General features: G+C 37.3%; 1 protein-coding gene across 1 annotated transcript; it reads right to left on the bottom strand.

Annotated features, from left to right (window-relative positions):
• Positions 1–9155: 9155 nt before the first annotated feature.
• LOC108283379 (casein kinase I-like) lies at positions 9156–9854 on the bottom strand. The gene has a single exon (XM_017499711.1). It carries the CDS (start codon positions 9818–9820, stop codon positions 9239–9241), a length of 582 nt encoding a protein of 193 aa, XP_017355200.1. The 5' UTR covers positions 9821–9854; the 3' UTR covers positions 9156–9238.
• Between the last annotated feature and the right edge of the window lie 2637 nt (positions 9855–12491).

The following is a 12491-nucleotide window of genomic DNA, read 5'->3' as shown; positions in this document are numbered from 1 at the left end:
AAAAAAAAAAAAAAAAAAAAACGATTTAAATCATGCCATTAGTAACATCCCAGACCCAGCTGTGAGGAGAGGTTATGCGTGCCTACGGTAGGAAGAAACACCAGAGTAGGGAATCCCAATTAACTGGGCATGTGAATTTCAAAATTCATTTTCTTTGTTTTTAATTTGAGATGGAGTCTTGCCCCATCATCCATTCTGGAGTACAATGGTGTGATGTCGGCTCACTGCAAACTCCACTTCCTGGGTTCAAGCAGTTCTCCTGCCTCAGCCTCCTAAGGAACTAGGATTACAGGCATGTGCCAACACGCCAGGCTAATGTTTTTATTTTCATTAGAGACAGGGTTTCACCATGTTGGCCAGCCTGGCTCAAACTCCTGACCTCAAATGACCCTCCTGTCTCAGCCTCCCAAAGTGCTGGGACTACAAGCGTGAGCCACCATGCCTGACCCAAAATTCATTTTTCTTAATGCATTTAGTTTTTCTTTTTATTATGTATTTCTGGTAGGGAAGATATAAATGTAAAACTTTTCAGTAAAATCATATCTGATTTATTGTACATATATCTAGAATCCAAAATATTTGCAAAGGAAACTTCAAGACACAGGGCAAATATTTTCGTTCTTTATTTATATTTTGTGGCTTAGCTGCCACACATTGCGGATTTCAACCCAAAGTAGGCTATAGGTCCATTTGAGAGAAATGAAAGGCCTAGAACTAAAACAACAAAACAGGACAAAACTTCAAATAGTCTTAATAGGAGGAGGTCCCACCATTGTTCAGTTTCTGCATTCAGCTCAACTAACACTGAGTCTTTCTAATTATTTGCTTTGAGGGATTCTAAGATTCACATCTGTTAATTAACAAAATAAATCTGTGAATTAACAAAGCAGTAAATACTGTCTATTTAAAAACAAAATAGCTAGGTGCAGTGGCTCACATCTGTAATCCCAGCACTTTGGGAGGCCAAAGTGGGTGGATCACTTAAGACCAGGAGTTTGAGACCAGCCTGGCTAACATGGTGAAACCCTGTCTCTACTAAAAATATAAAAATTAGCCAGGTATGGTAGTGCATGCTTGTAATTCTGGCTACTCAGGAGAATAATGCGGGAGAATTGCTTGAATTCTGGAGGCAGACGTTGCAGTGAGCCAAGATCGCTCCATTGCACTCCAGCCCAGGCAACAGAGCAAGACTGTATCAGTAAAATAAAATAAAATAAAATGAAAATGAAAAAAAAAAATAAAACAACAAAAATAAACAAAACAAAATAATACCAAGGCCAGTGAAATCTTTACTATGAATATGCAATAAATGCTGTCACTATAACAGCTGCACCATGCAAGAAAGAGGTTAGGCTGTTGGCATTGGATATGGCTGCATATGAAGCATTGATAATGTGTTTTCTTCTCTTCTTTCATGGTATATGTCTTCTGCTACAAAGAGAGGATAAGATATCAAAGCAAGAAACTTTCTTCTGTTCAATCTGTGCTACAAGCTGTTAGCCAGCTGGCTTGTCCAAAGCAACTCCTGCTGCTTGGATGGATTGATAGTAAGCCTGACTTCCTAGCCTGGATGACGGCTACTTTTACAAATCCTATAATGCCACACACGTCTCTTTCCATATGCACAAAACTGGTGAATATTCATTCAATGCCATGAGTATCTGATAATTTCTATCTCCCCTACTAGGCTATAAGCTCCATTAGTACAGGAATGTGTTTTTTTTTTTTTTTTTTTTTTTTAACTTTAATGTATCCTGGAAGCTATTCCTTTTAGTTATCTATTACTGTGAAGCAATTTACAATAAAACCTAGTGACTATAAATCAGTATGATGATTACTCAAAAAAAAATTAGACAAAAAATTACCACATATGGGTGTATATTTAAAACAACTGACAGCAAGAACACAAACAGACATTTGTATGACCATGATCATAGCCACATTATTCACATTGGTCAAAAGGTGAAAGTAACCCAAGTGTCTATTGATGAATGAATGGACAATGAAATATTATTCAGTCCTAAAAAAGAAGAAAAGTCTGACACATGCTGCAAATAGATGCAATTTGAAGATATAATGCCAAACAAAGTAAGCCAGTCACAAAGGAACAACTACTGTCTCATTCGACTTAGATGAGGTAACCTAGAGTAGTCAACATCATAGAGACAGAGTAGAATAGTGGTTGCCAGAGGCTGGGGAGAAAGCGTAATGGTGAGTTAGTATTTAATGATAAAGAATGATAGTTAGAAAAGATGGAAAAGTTATGAAGATGGATTCTTGATGATACTTGAGTATGTTAGTTCATTTTCACACTGCTGATAAAGACATACCTGAGACCGGATAATTTATAAAGAAAAAGAAGTTTAATGGACTCACAATTTTATGTGTCTGGGGAGGCCTCACAGTCATGGCAAAAGGTAAAAGGCACATTTTACATGGTGGCAAACAAGAGAGAATGAGAGCCAAGTGAAAGGGGTTTCCCCTTATAAAACCATCAGATCCTGTGATACTTATTCACTACCATGAGAACAGTATGTGGGATACCTCCCCTGTGATTTAACTGTCTCCCCCTGGATCCCTCCTATAACATGTGGAAATTATGGGAGCTACAATTCAAGATGAGATTTGGGTGGAGACATAGTCAAACCATTTCATTTCACAATGATGTAAATGTACTTACTATCAGAGAACTCCATACTTAAAGATGGTTAAAGTAGTAAATATTGTGTTCTGTGTATTTTACTACAGCAACACACACACACACACACACACACACACACACACACACACACACATGCAAACATATTATGTCACTGTTTCTGTGCGTCAGAAATTTATGTGTAACTTAACTGGGTCCCCTGCTTCAGGGTCCCTTTGAAAGCTGCATCCAGGTGGCACTCTGACCAAAGTTCTCATCTGATTTATGACTGAGGAATGATCTACTTCTAAGGTTATGTGGTTGTTTGCTGAGTCAAGACCTCAGTCTTTAGGACCAAAAGCCTCAGTTCCTAACTGGATATTTGTGACAGGCTATTTTCAGTTCCTTACTATGTGGTCCTCTTCAAATGTCAACTGGCTTAATCAAGACATAATAGCCAAGAGGGCAATAAAGAGAGTAGCAAGTCAAATGTCACAATATTTGGTGATATAATCAGATAAATGCATCCCTTATTGCTGTCATATTTTTTGGTTATAGCCAAGCTACTTAAGGAGAAGACATTACAAATAACCACAAATAGCAGAAGGTTAGGAAAGACTTATTGTGACCATTATAGAAGTCTCTCGTAAATACCAGGAATGGATGAGGACTCCAAAGAGGTTGAATCCCCCTATAGATGGAAGGTCATTGCCGAGGAGAAGCTCCACCCAGAACCCTGAGTCTTTAGTAAGGAAAGATGAAATGACAGGCTAGGGTCATGTCAGAGCCAGCCTCCAGAAGGAAGCCAATTATGTTATTTTAGGAAAATAATGACCAGCTTTCTGTGTCAGAGAATGCACAGAGCCTAAGACTCGTGTCAGGATGCAGCACAGTCCAGCTCAAACGCTCTAAACCTGGGATGGATTCCAAGCTGATTGACAGGCTCTTTGGTTAAAAACTTTGACTGCAAAATATTTGCCAAGACAACTCAACTTGCCATTTTTTCTGTCAATAAGATTTCTGAGTCAAGGTCCAGGGAAGCTTCTCAAGAGCTTCAATGCAAGTTGTTGTTTTTCTGACTCTTGAGCAAAGACATTTCTAGGTGATCAATGTAGCCTTTTGACCAAGAACCTTATTTAGTTGAATTGGGTAAAGGTGATAATAAAGCTGGAGTGGAAAGATAGAAGATAATGTTTTGCTTATTTTCATGAAGCATCATCATTTATTTTTTGTTTTTTCTAAGCGGGATGCTCAATAAAGGCATGGGGGCCGGGCGCGGTGGCTCACGCCTATAATCCCAGCACTTTGAGATGCTGAGGTGGGTGGATCACGAGGTCAAGAGTTCGAGACCATCCTGGACAACATGGTGAAATCCTGTCTCTACTAAGAATACAAAAATTAGCTGGGAGTGGTGGCATGCGCCTGTAGTCCCAACTACTCGGGAGGCTGAGGCAGGAGAATTGCTTGAACCCAGGAGGCAGAGGTTGCAGTGAGCCGAGATGGCACCAGTACTCTCCAGCCTGGGCCAAAAGAGTAAATCTCTTCTCAAAAAAAAAAAAAAAAAAAAAGGCAGGGGGAAGGCATTTCCCCTGGTAAAGCATAAAAAGGCACATAAAATAAACAAAATGGACCGTAAAGACCCTCTTCTCAACCTGAAGCTGTCTACTCCAATGCTGTGCATGGCTATCATTTGTTCTAAGTGACAAGAACTTCAGATTCCAGAAAACAATTAGCTCTTAGTCCAACATTTTGTAAAACAAAAAATGATACTCTCTCTCTGTCTGAATCAAATACCCTAACTATATGAATAGTTAATATGTAAATATTTATATGCGTAATAATGCTCATAGAATACAGGTGCATGTATTTGCACATTGCATATGTATTTAAAAATACCAAGGACTTTTCACTGTTTCACTTCTCATGAGAATTTTTTATCTCAATACAAAATCAGCATATAGAGTGGCCATAGTTATCTTTCTGTAACTCCATCATGGGAGATTATTATTGTTAGGTAAAATGACATACAGGCATATTAACTAAGTCACAACCTTTTTAGGGATGAGAATGGGTAGACATAAATGGGAAAGTTTCTAGTGGCTTGCCTTCCTTGACTCAGTGGAGCTGTTTCACTTAATCAGCCTAAAAAATGCAGTTGGATATGATAATCCTGCCACTGAAGCTCGAAGTAGCACGAAGAGGGTATCTTAGACATCCCATGAGGAATGTGAATCCAAACAACTAGGAACTAGCCAAGCCTCATGTTCATCAACAAGTAGCTTGTTTCTAGTCTACTTTGTTAGTTGTAGATCACTATAGCTCAAGTAATCAATCCTGTATGATTAAAAAAATACAAATATCAATTGATATTGAAGGCTTTTATAGCAAAAAATAAAATATTTTAGACAGATGTAAGAAGATATCTTCATCAAAAAGATGATGACAATGTAAAAGATTTGACTTTACTGATTCTGCTTTGTTTTTTTTAAATTCTGTCAATCCAAACAGTTCAAATGTAAAAGTGATACTATTTTCCATCTAGGAATTCATACCACCTCTCACTGGTTCGAATGTAATTTCTTCAAAAAAAAATCGCTATCTCCAGTGTTATAAATATCCTCTTTTAAATTATGTGCAATCTAAAAACTCATTGTCTATGATAAAGTAAGTTATCTTCCTTTTTTCTTTCTGGAATATCCTGAACTTGCTTATCAATCTTGGAATGCACTTGAGATACCAAACCTCAAAAAATACATTGAGCTTTGAAATTTTCTAAGAGCATATCTCAGCACACCAAGGCTCCCTTTCTGAAACCCTGAAGCCAGGCAACTCCAGAGGCTCCTCTTCCTTTTCCTCAAATTTATTGTCAAAAATTGGTGAATTTCTTTGTAGAAACAGAGTAAAAACCATAATGTGTTCCTGTCAACAAACAATTTGGCTTTCAAAATCTAATTTCTCCTTCCTTTTCCTTGGCGCTTATTTGTCTTAAACATCTTTCTCAAAGACTCGGTTTTATATTTTGTGTATGCTCTAGAATGCATGAGTTATGCAGAATCCTTAAGTTTGGCAATGGCATGTCTGATTCCATTTACATCCTGAAGAGGAATAATGGAACTACTGTTTATACAAAATTGTATTATGGCCAGTAGGATATTTTTGATGACTCAACCTAAGAAATGCAATAAAATACTCAAGTGAGAGGTCCAAAATGGCGTACTCTTTTATAAATAGACAGTCCAATTGGAAGGCTTATTGTATTTTGGTTCCAAAATACTGTTTTACTGTAAATGATAAATGGTTTGATAAAAAATGTTTTGTTATAAATTCAAGTAGACTCCAATTTTCCCGTACTTTAATTTTTACATCTAATACATTTGGTATAATAATTTATTATATTGTAGTGCATTATACTTACCTCAGTAAAATAATTTTTTCCCAAAACAGGGATATAACTGATTTAAGTAAATGTGTATTCAAGTTTAATTCTACGTTTAAGCTCAAACAATCTTTTTGGGTAAGAATTCAAACACACACAAACAGATATACCTATAAATATACACTTAATTTTTCTTGATAGATTTATGGAAAACTAAAAATTTCTGACTTTTGACTGCACTATGTTTACATTATTTCCCCCCTCTATTCTCTTCCCACTCATGCTGATATAAACACAAACATTTTATACACACACACATATATATTTCATACTCGAGCTTCCGTTTAGAGATTCACTCCCAATTCTATACACAAATATACTCAATACATGAAACACATAAGCTTACTTTAAAAAATGACTCATTGCTGCCTATGAAGGTATGCCAATACTCAAGCAATTCCTTTGCCTTTCAAATTTATCTTTCTGTACTCTGCTTCATAATGAGACAGTGCAAAAAAATCTTCTCTGTCATTAGATGGCTTCCTCTTAAGTCCCCTAGAAAAATGCACAAAAGGAAGACAGAAACACAGGAAGGGGAAAAGGAATGACTCCTTACTGTTCTGTTCACTGTTTCTGTCAGCAAGTCACCTACTCTAGAAGCGGCAGTGTTAAAGGATCTAGTTCCTGAAACTAGCCTCCTCCAAGGCAGCAGAACCACCTGTGCATAGTTTATGGGAATAGTTTGATGATGTACTTGGCACTGAATTTAGAACTGAGTTCTTTACTGAAAGAAACAAGGGAAATGGCAATCCATGGCACTCAGTTTCATCACAATTAATGTCACTTGTGGTTGACTGTGGCAAAGATCTTAGTACAAATGCATTGGGCACTAAGAGCAAGTGCATTGGGCACTAGGTGGTAACTGTACTTTATGTTACAGAAATAATAAAGACTATGAAGCCTATAAGATGGCCAATACTCACTGCTCTGGAGCTTTCAAAAAAAAAATTGTAGACTTAGTCTCTAGTCTCTGAGATCAACTCAATGGCTAAGTAATGGAAAGCTTCAATGGTGACCTGAAATTATAATCTTATTTCTTCCATCTATCTCTAAAAAAATAAGTCCAAATTTTATAGCATCAGCTGCATGATTACAAGATAATGTGATTTATAGTCACAAAACCCTTCATGTGGTTATTAGAACACTGGAAAGAAATAAGAGCCTAAACCTTGGAATAGAGACAGCAGGATGGATTTAGAAGAAAATGAACATCTTGAACACCTGAATCATTCCGTGTCTTTTCTAAAAAAACAAAAAACAAAAACAAAAAAACAGTATATAAAAACATATTTTTAAATCTTCTGAGATATTCTTTGACTACAGAGTTTATCATTTAATGTAAATACAGCTCACAATTCAAGGTTTTGGGCCTTCTCTTACATTTTTTTTCTTTCTTCCTTCAGCTTAGAGTAATAGACTCTTGGCAAAGCCAACAATTTTATTTTTATTTTATTTTATATTGTATTGCATTTTAGGTTTTGAGGTACATGTGAAGAACATGCAGGATTGTTGCATAGGTACATACATGGCAATGTGGTTTCCTGCCTTACTCCCCATCACCTATATCTGGCATTTCTCCCCATGTTATCCCTCCCCAACTCCCCACTGCCCACTGTCCCTCCCCTATTTTCCCCCCACAGACCTCAGTGTGTGATGCTCCCCTCCATGTGTCCATGTGTTCTCATTGTTCAACACCCACCTATGAGTGAGAACATGCGGTGTTTGATGGGGAAAATGTGGCACATATAACACCATGGAATAGTATGCAGCCAAAAAAAAGATGAGTTCATGCCCTTTGTAGGGACATGGATGAACCTGGAAGCCATCATTCTCAGCAAACTGACACAAGAACAAGAAAAGCCAACAATTTTAAACCAATCATAACAATTTCAACCTACCCCAAACCTGTACCTTTTCATTGGTCTCCTACTAGGCTAACTTCTATTTATCAAATTAGTTACTAAATTCAGTTCAGATCAGAAAAGATTTTGGAATTTACCACATACCTGGAGTGGTGCCAGACACAAACACTGATGTTGAAGTAACCTTCACACCCATGCATCGCTTTTCATTTTTTCTTTTCCATCTTAACAATCTCCTTATTGATCTTCCTCCCTTATTTCTTCTTTTTCTCATAAAGTTTCTATTTTTGGTCAGTATTCTAAGCTATTATCTCCAGAAAGCGTATATACAATTTACAACATAAAGAAGATATCAACATAGCCCAAGACCATGGTGAAAAAAGATGTTATACATCCTATCTTAGATGCCATCCAATTCACTCTGTTTTAAAAATGCCTGTAGTTGGTTGACTCAAAATATCTAAGTTAGCAGAACTATGTAAGATAGTTGTGGCCATCTTCTTTCCAGAAGTATTTTACCTCTAGAGTTAATGGTTTGATACTTCATATTTATCTTAATGAAATATATCTAGTATGCCATATATATATGATGTTATATAATTTGTTTTCTCTTTAGTCTATATAATGCTGTAATGTAATAAATGCATCACTGATCCTTTCTGATAGCATTGCCAAGCTCCTCTGTTTGGTAAAAGAGCTGAAAACCATGGTAGTTATACGTTGATTTATTGACAATGAAGAAAAATTGCCAAGGCCTGGCTGATATTTACATATCGAGAACACATTTACATTTAGAAAAATTTTGTGTTCTTGATAAGAAAAAAAATGATTTTCACATTTGTTTTCCAATCCTGGAAAAATTAATAAACCAAATAAGTGAGCAGAGCTGAGCTGCTTGATATCCCAACCTCTATGAAATTGAAATGTATCACACCACAGGCCTTATTTCATTTTGGAGACTTACTGTTTTCAGACATTTAAGGACAGCATCCTCCTCAGGTGATTAGCTGACAACTACGGTAACTTAACAGAGGCCTCAGTAGCCACACTCAATGAAGAATGGAGGCTTTTCGTATTTAGATTATAAAAGTGGTTAAACAAACAACTATTTTTTTTAAGGATTAAACAAGTTTAATTACAGTTTCCCCCCCTCCAAGGAAACATCCCAACTGAGTGGATCCAACTTCTCATCTTTACGAGCTTTCATGTTACTCTTGGATTTGTCAGTTTGCTTGCCTGTGGGGGTTTGGGCCTGCTGACCCTGCCCACTGGAAGAGGCTGCCTGCTGTGCTGCTATCTGTTTTAACATTGTCCAACAAATGTGTAGTCATATGGATGGTTCAGGGTCCTGAAAAGAATGCGGAATAGCTGCCTCAGATACATGTAATCTGGGGCTTCCTCAAAGCGTAGCCCACGACAATAGTTTAAGTACATGGCAAATTCTGCAGGAAACCCCTTACATAAAACTTCAACAGGAGTGGACATCTTCTTTTCACTAATCTTTTCATATTTTTGTTTCTTTGTTGCAGCCTTTAGCCCTTGCCATGGCAGGCTGGTTCTATTAAAATACATCAAAACATATCCTAATGATTCCATGTCATCTCGGCGACTCTGCTCAATACCAAGATGTGCATTGATGCTAGCATATCGGGCAGTGCCAGTGAGGTTTTTATCTTCTCTGTATGCTTTGTGTTGCCTTGTCCTGTTGTCTCTGTACTTTTTAGCCAAACCAAAATCAATAAGGAATAACTTATTACAGTGATGTCCAATACCCATTAGGAAGTTATCTGGTTTAATGTCTCTGTGTATAAATTTTTTTGTATGCACATACTCAATTCTGCTGATCATGTGGTCAGCCATAAGTACAGTTTTCATTGTGAACATTCTTGAACAGAAATTGAAGAGGTCTTCGAGGCTAGGTCCCTAGCAACTATAACAACTATAACAAAAAATAACAACAACAACTATAACAAAAAATAACAACAACAAATCTTGTGAGGAGGAATGTGATTTCCAGAATTGTCCTATTGTATTATGTATTAATAGAATGTCCAGTTTTCCCCCAAACATTATGAGACACGTAAAAAAAAAAAAGTATGGCCCATATACAGAAAACTAAAATCTGTCAATAGACTTTACTTCTGAAGAGGCAAATACATTGGACTTACTAGACAATCAGTTATTTTTAATAAGTTCAAAGAACTAAAGGAAACCACATCTAAGGAACTAGAGGAAAGTGTGAGAATGAGGTCTTGCCAAATAGAGATGATCACTACACAGAAGTTTTAAAAATGTACCAAAGAGAAGTTTTAAAATTGTACCAAAGAGGAATACTGGGGTAGAAAATTCAGCAGTGAAGCTGGGCACAGTGGTTCATGCTTGTAATCCCAGCAGTTTGGAAGGCCAAGGTCGGTGGATCACCTGAGGTCAGGAATTTGAGACCAGCCTGGCTAACATGGTGAAATCCTGTCTCTACTAAAAATACAAAAATTAGCCAAGCATGGTGGTGGGTGCCTGTAATCCCAGCTAATTTGGGAGGCTGAGGCAGGAGAATCACTTGAACTTGGAAGGCAGAGGCTGCTGCAGTGAGCTAAGACCACATCATTGCAGGCAGAGCAAGGGTAAAACTCCCACTCAAAAAAAAAAAGAAAAGAAAATTCAGCAAGGAAATAAATAAGTCAGTAGAAGGGCCTAAAGCATGGTTGAGCAGGTAGGAAATTAATACTCAGAGAAATGGAATATATATCAATTAAGACAATCCAGTCCCCGGAACAAAAAGAAACAATAATGAAATAAAATTTAAAGAGCCTCAGTATCCTTCAGGAAATCAGCCAGCATCCCAATCTGTACCAGGAAATCGTAGGAGGAGAGAAGAGACATAACTGGAGGCAATTAGATGACATATTTGTAGTGACAAAACAAAAAGACTCTCAGTGAAGAACTCTTATCTCCCATGAAACTCCATCGAAAACTGAAAGTGAAATTAAGATACTCCCAGATAAACAAAAACTGACACCCATAGCTAGTAGACTCGTCTTACAATAATCACTAAAAGGAATCTTTAAACGTTGAAATTAAGGCAAACTAGAGAATAACCAATTCTATACAAAGAAATGAAAGAGCAGAGATAGAGATAACTACCTTAGTAGTCTGAATGACTCCATCACCGTAAACTCCTTCCCTCTTGGAGGCACCCTCCTGACATAACAACCTCTTGTTTACCTAATGCTTGTCCAGTGTATATTCACTGCTAAAATACCAGTGATTCATGGAGAAAAGTCATTCTTTTTCTGTACGTCTGGCCTACTTTTGAATTTTTGCATTGCTTTTTCTAATTATTTTTTCTCTTGATCACAGAGAACAAAAGATTTTCTCATGTACACACTGCCATAAATTAAACACTTTGGCTTTGGGAAGCAGGGAAAAGCATCTAGAACAACCTCCTGTCAGAACGACTTTAGGCATGAGGCAACTGAGATCCTGCAAAGGTGATGTGATGTTTTGCAAGTTAAGTGAAAAATATTATTCCCCTGCCTCCTAATGCAAGGGTTCTTTGTAACAATAAGACTGTATTTTTGTAATGCAGCTACATCAAGCCAGCAGCTAACAGACTTTCTGGTGATAAGCATATGTTTTTTGAGACAATATTTTAAAATCAAAAGGCTTCACATCAAACTATGTAGAAACAATTGAGAAATACTGTGGATCTTAGTCCTGTGTTCCATGTAACACTTAAAAGCCTGTTGCTTTGGGCTCCTGTCAATAGCTCGGCGATACCTGTTGCTTTTATGTCACATAACTCTGCTCATATATCCTGTCTGACTCCAGGAGACATTTTTCTTTGCAAGCCAACCTTAGGATCCTACACTTTTACAAAAAATTCAATATCTACTATAAGACAAGTAAGGCAATACAGAACTGGAATATACATACACAAAAACATTGACATAGACATATACATGATTGCACACCTACACTTTATGTTACTTACATTTATCATGTGGTTCAAGTGATCGCAGGCGAGCATGAGGATTCAGAGGAGGCTTTGGAGTTAAACATCCTGGCTTTAATTTTCGTGTGTGTGTGTGTGTGTGTGTGTGTGTGTGTGTGTTTATTATACTTTAAGTTCTGGGGTACATGTGCAGAACGTAATGTGCAGGTTAGTTATATACGTATACACGTGCCATGATGGTGTGCTGCACCCCATCAACCTGTCATCTACATTAGGTATTTCTCCTAATGCTGTCCCTCCCCAAGCCCTCACCTTCCAACAGGCCCCATGTGTGATATTCTCCTCCCTGTGTTCATGTGTTCTCATTGTTCACTTATGAGTGAGAACATGCGGGATTTGATTTTCTGTTCTTGTGTTACTTTGCTGAGAATGATGGTTTCCAGCTTCGTCCATGTCCCTGCAAAGGGCATGAACTCATCCTTTTTATGGCTGCATAGTATTACATGGTGCATATGTGCCACATTTTTCACTCAGTAACTATGTAGCACTGGGAAGATCTCTTGAATTTACTGAGACATGATTTCTTAATTTCCAAAATGAATA

The sequence above is a fragment of the Cebus imitator genome, unplaced genomic scaffold (assembly GCF_001604975.1).
Source record: "Cebus imitator isolate Cc_AM_T3 unplaced genomic scaffold, Cebus_imitator-1.0 Scaffold259, whole genome shotgun sequence".
Taxonomy (NCBI): domain Eukaryota; kingdom Metazoa; phylum Chordata; class Mammalia; order Primates; family Cebidae; genus Cebus; species Cebus imitator.
Note: the sequence above shows the minus strand (reverse complement) of the source record. Positions and strands in the feature narration are given on the sequence as shown.

What these genes read in the sequence shown, in the direction of transcription:
- LOC108283379 (XM_017499711.1), bottom strand. Translation starts at nt 9,820, where the DNA reads ATGTTCACAATGAAAACTGTACTTATGGCTGACCACATGATCAGCAGA.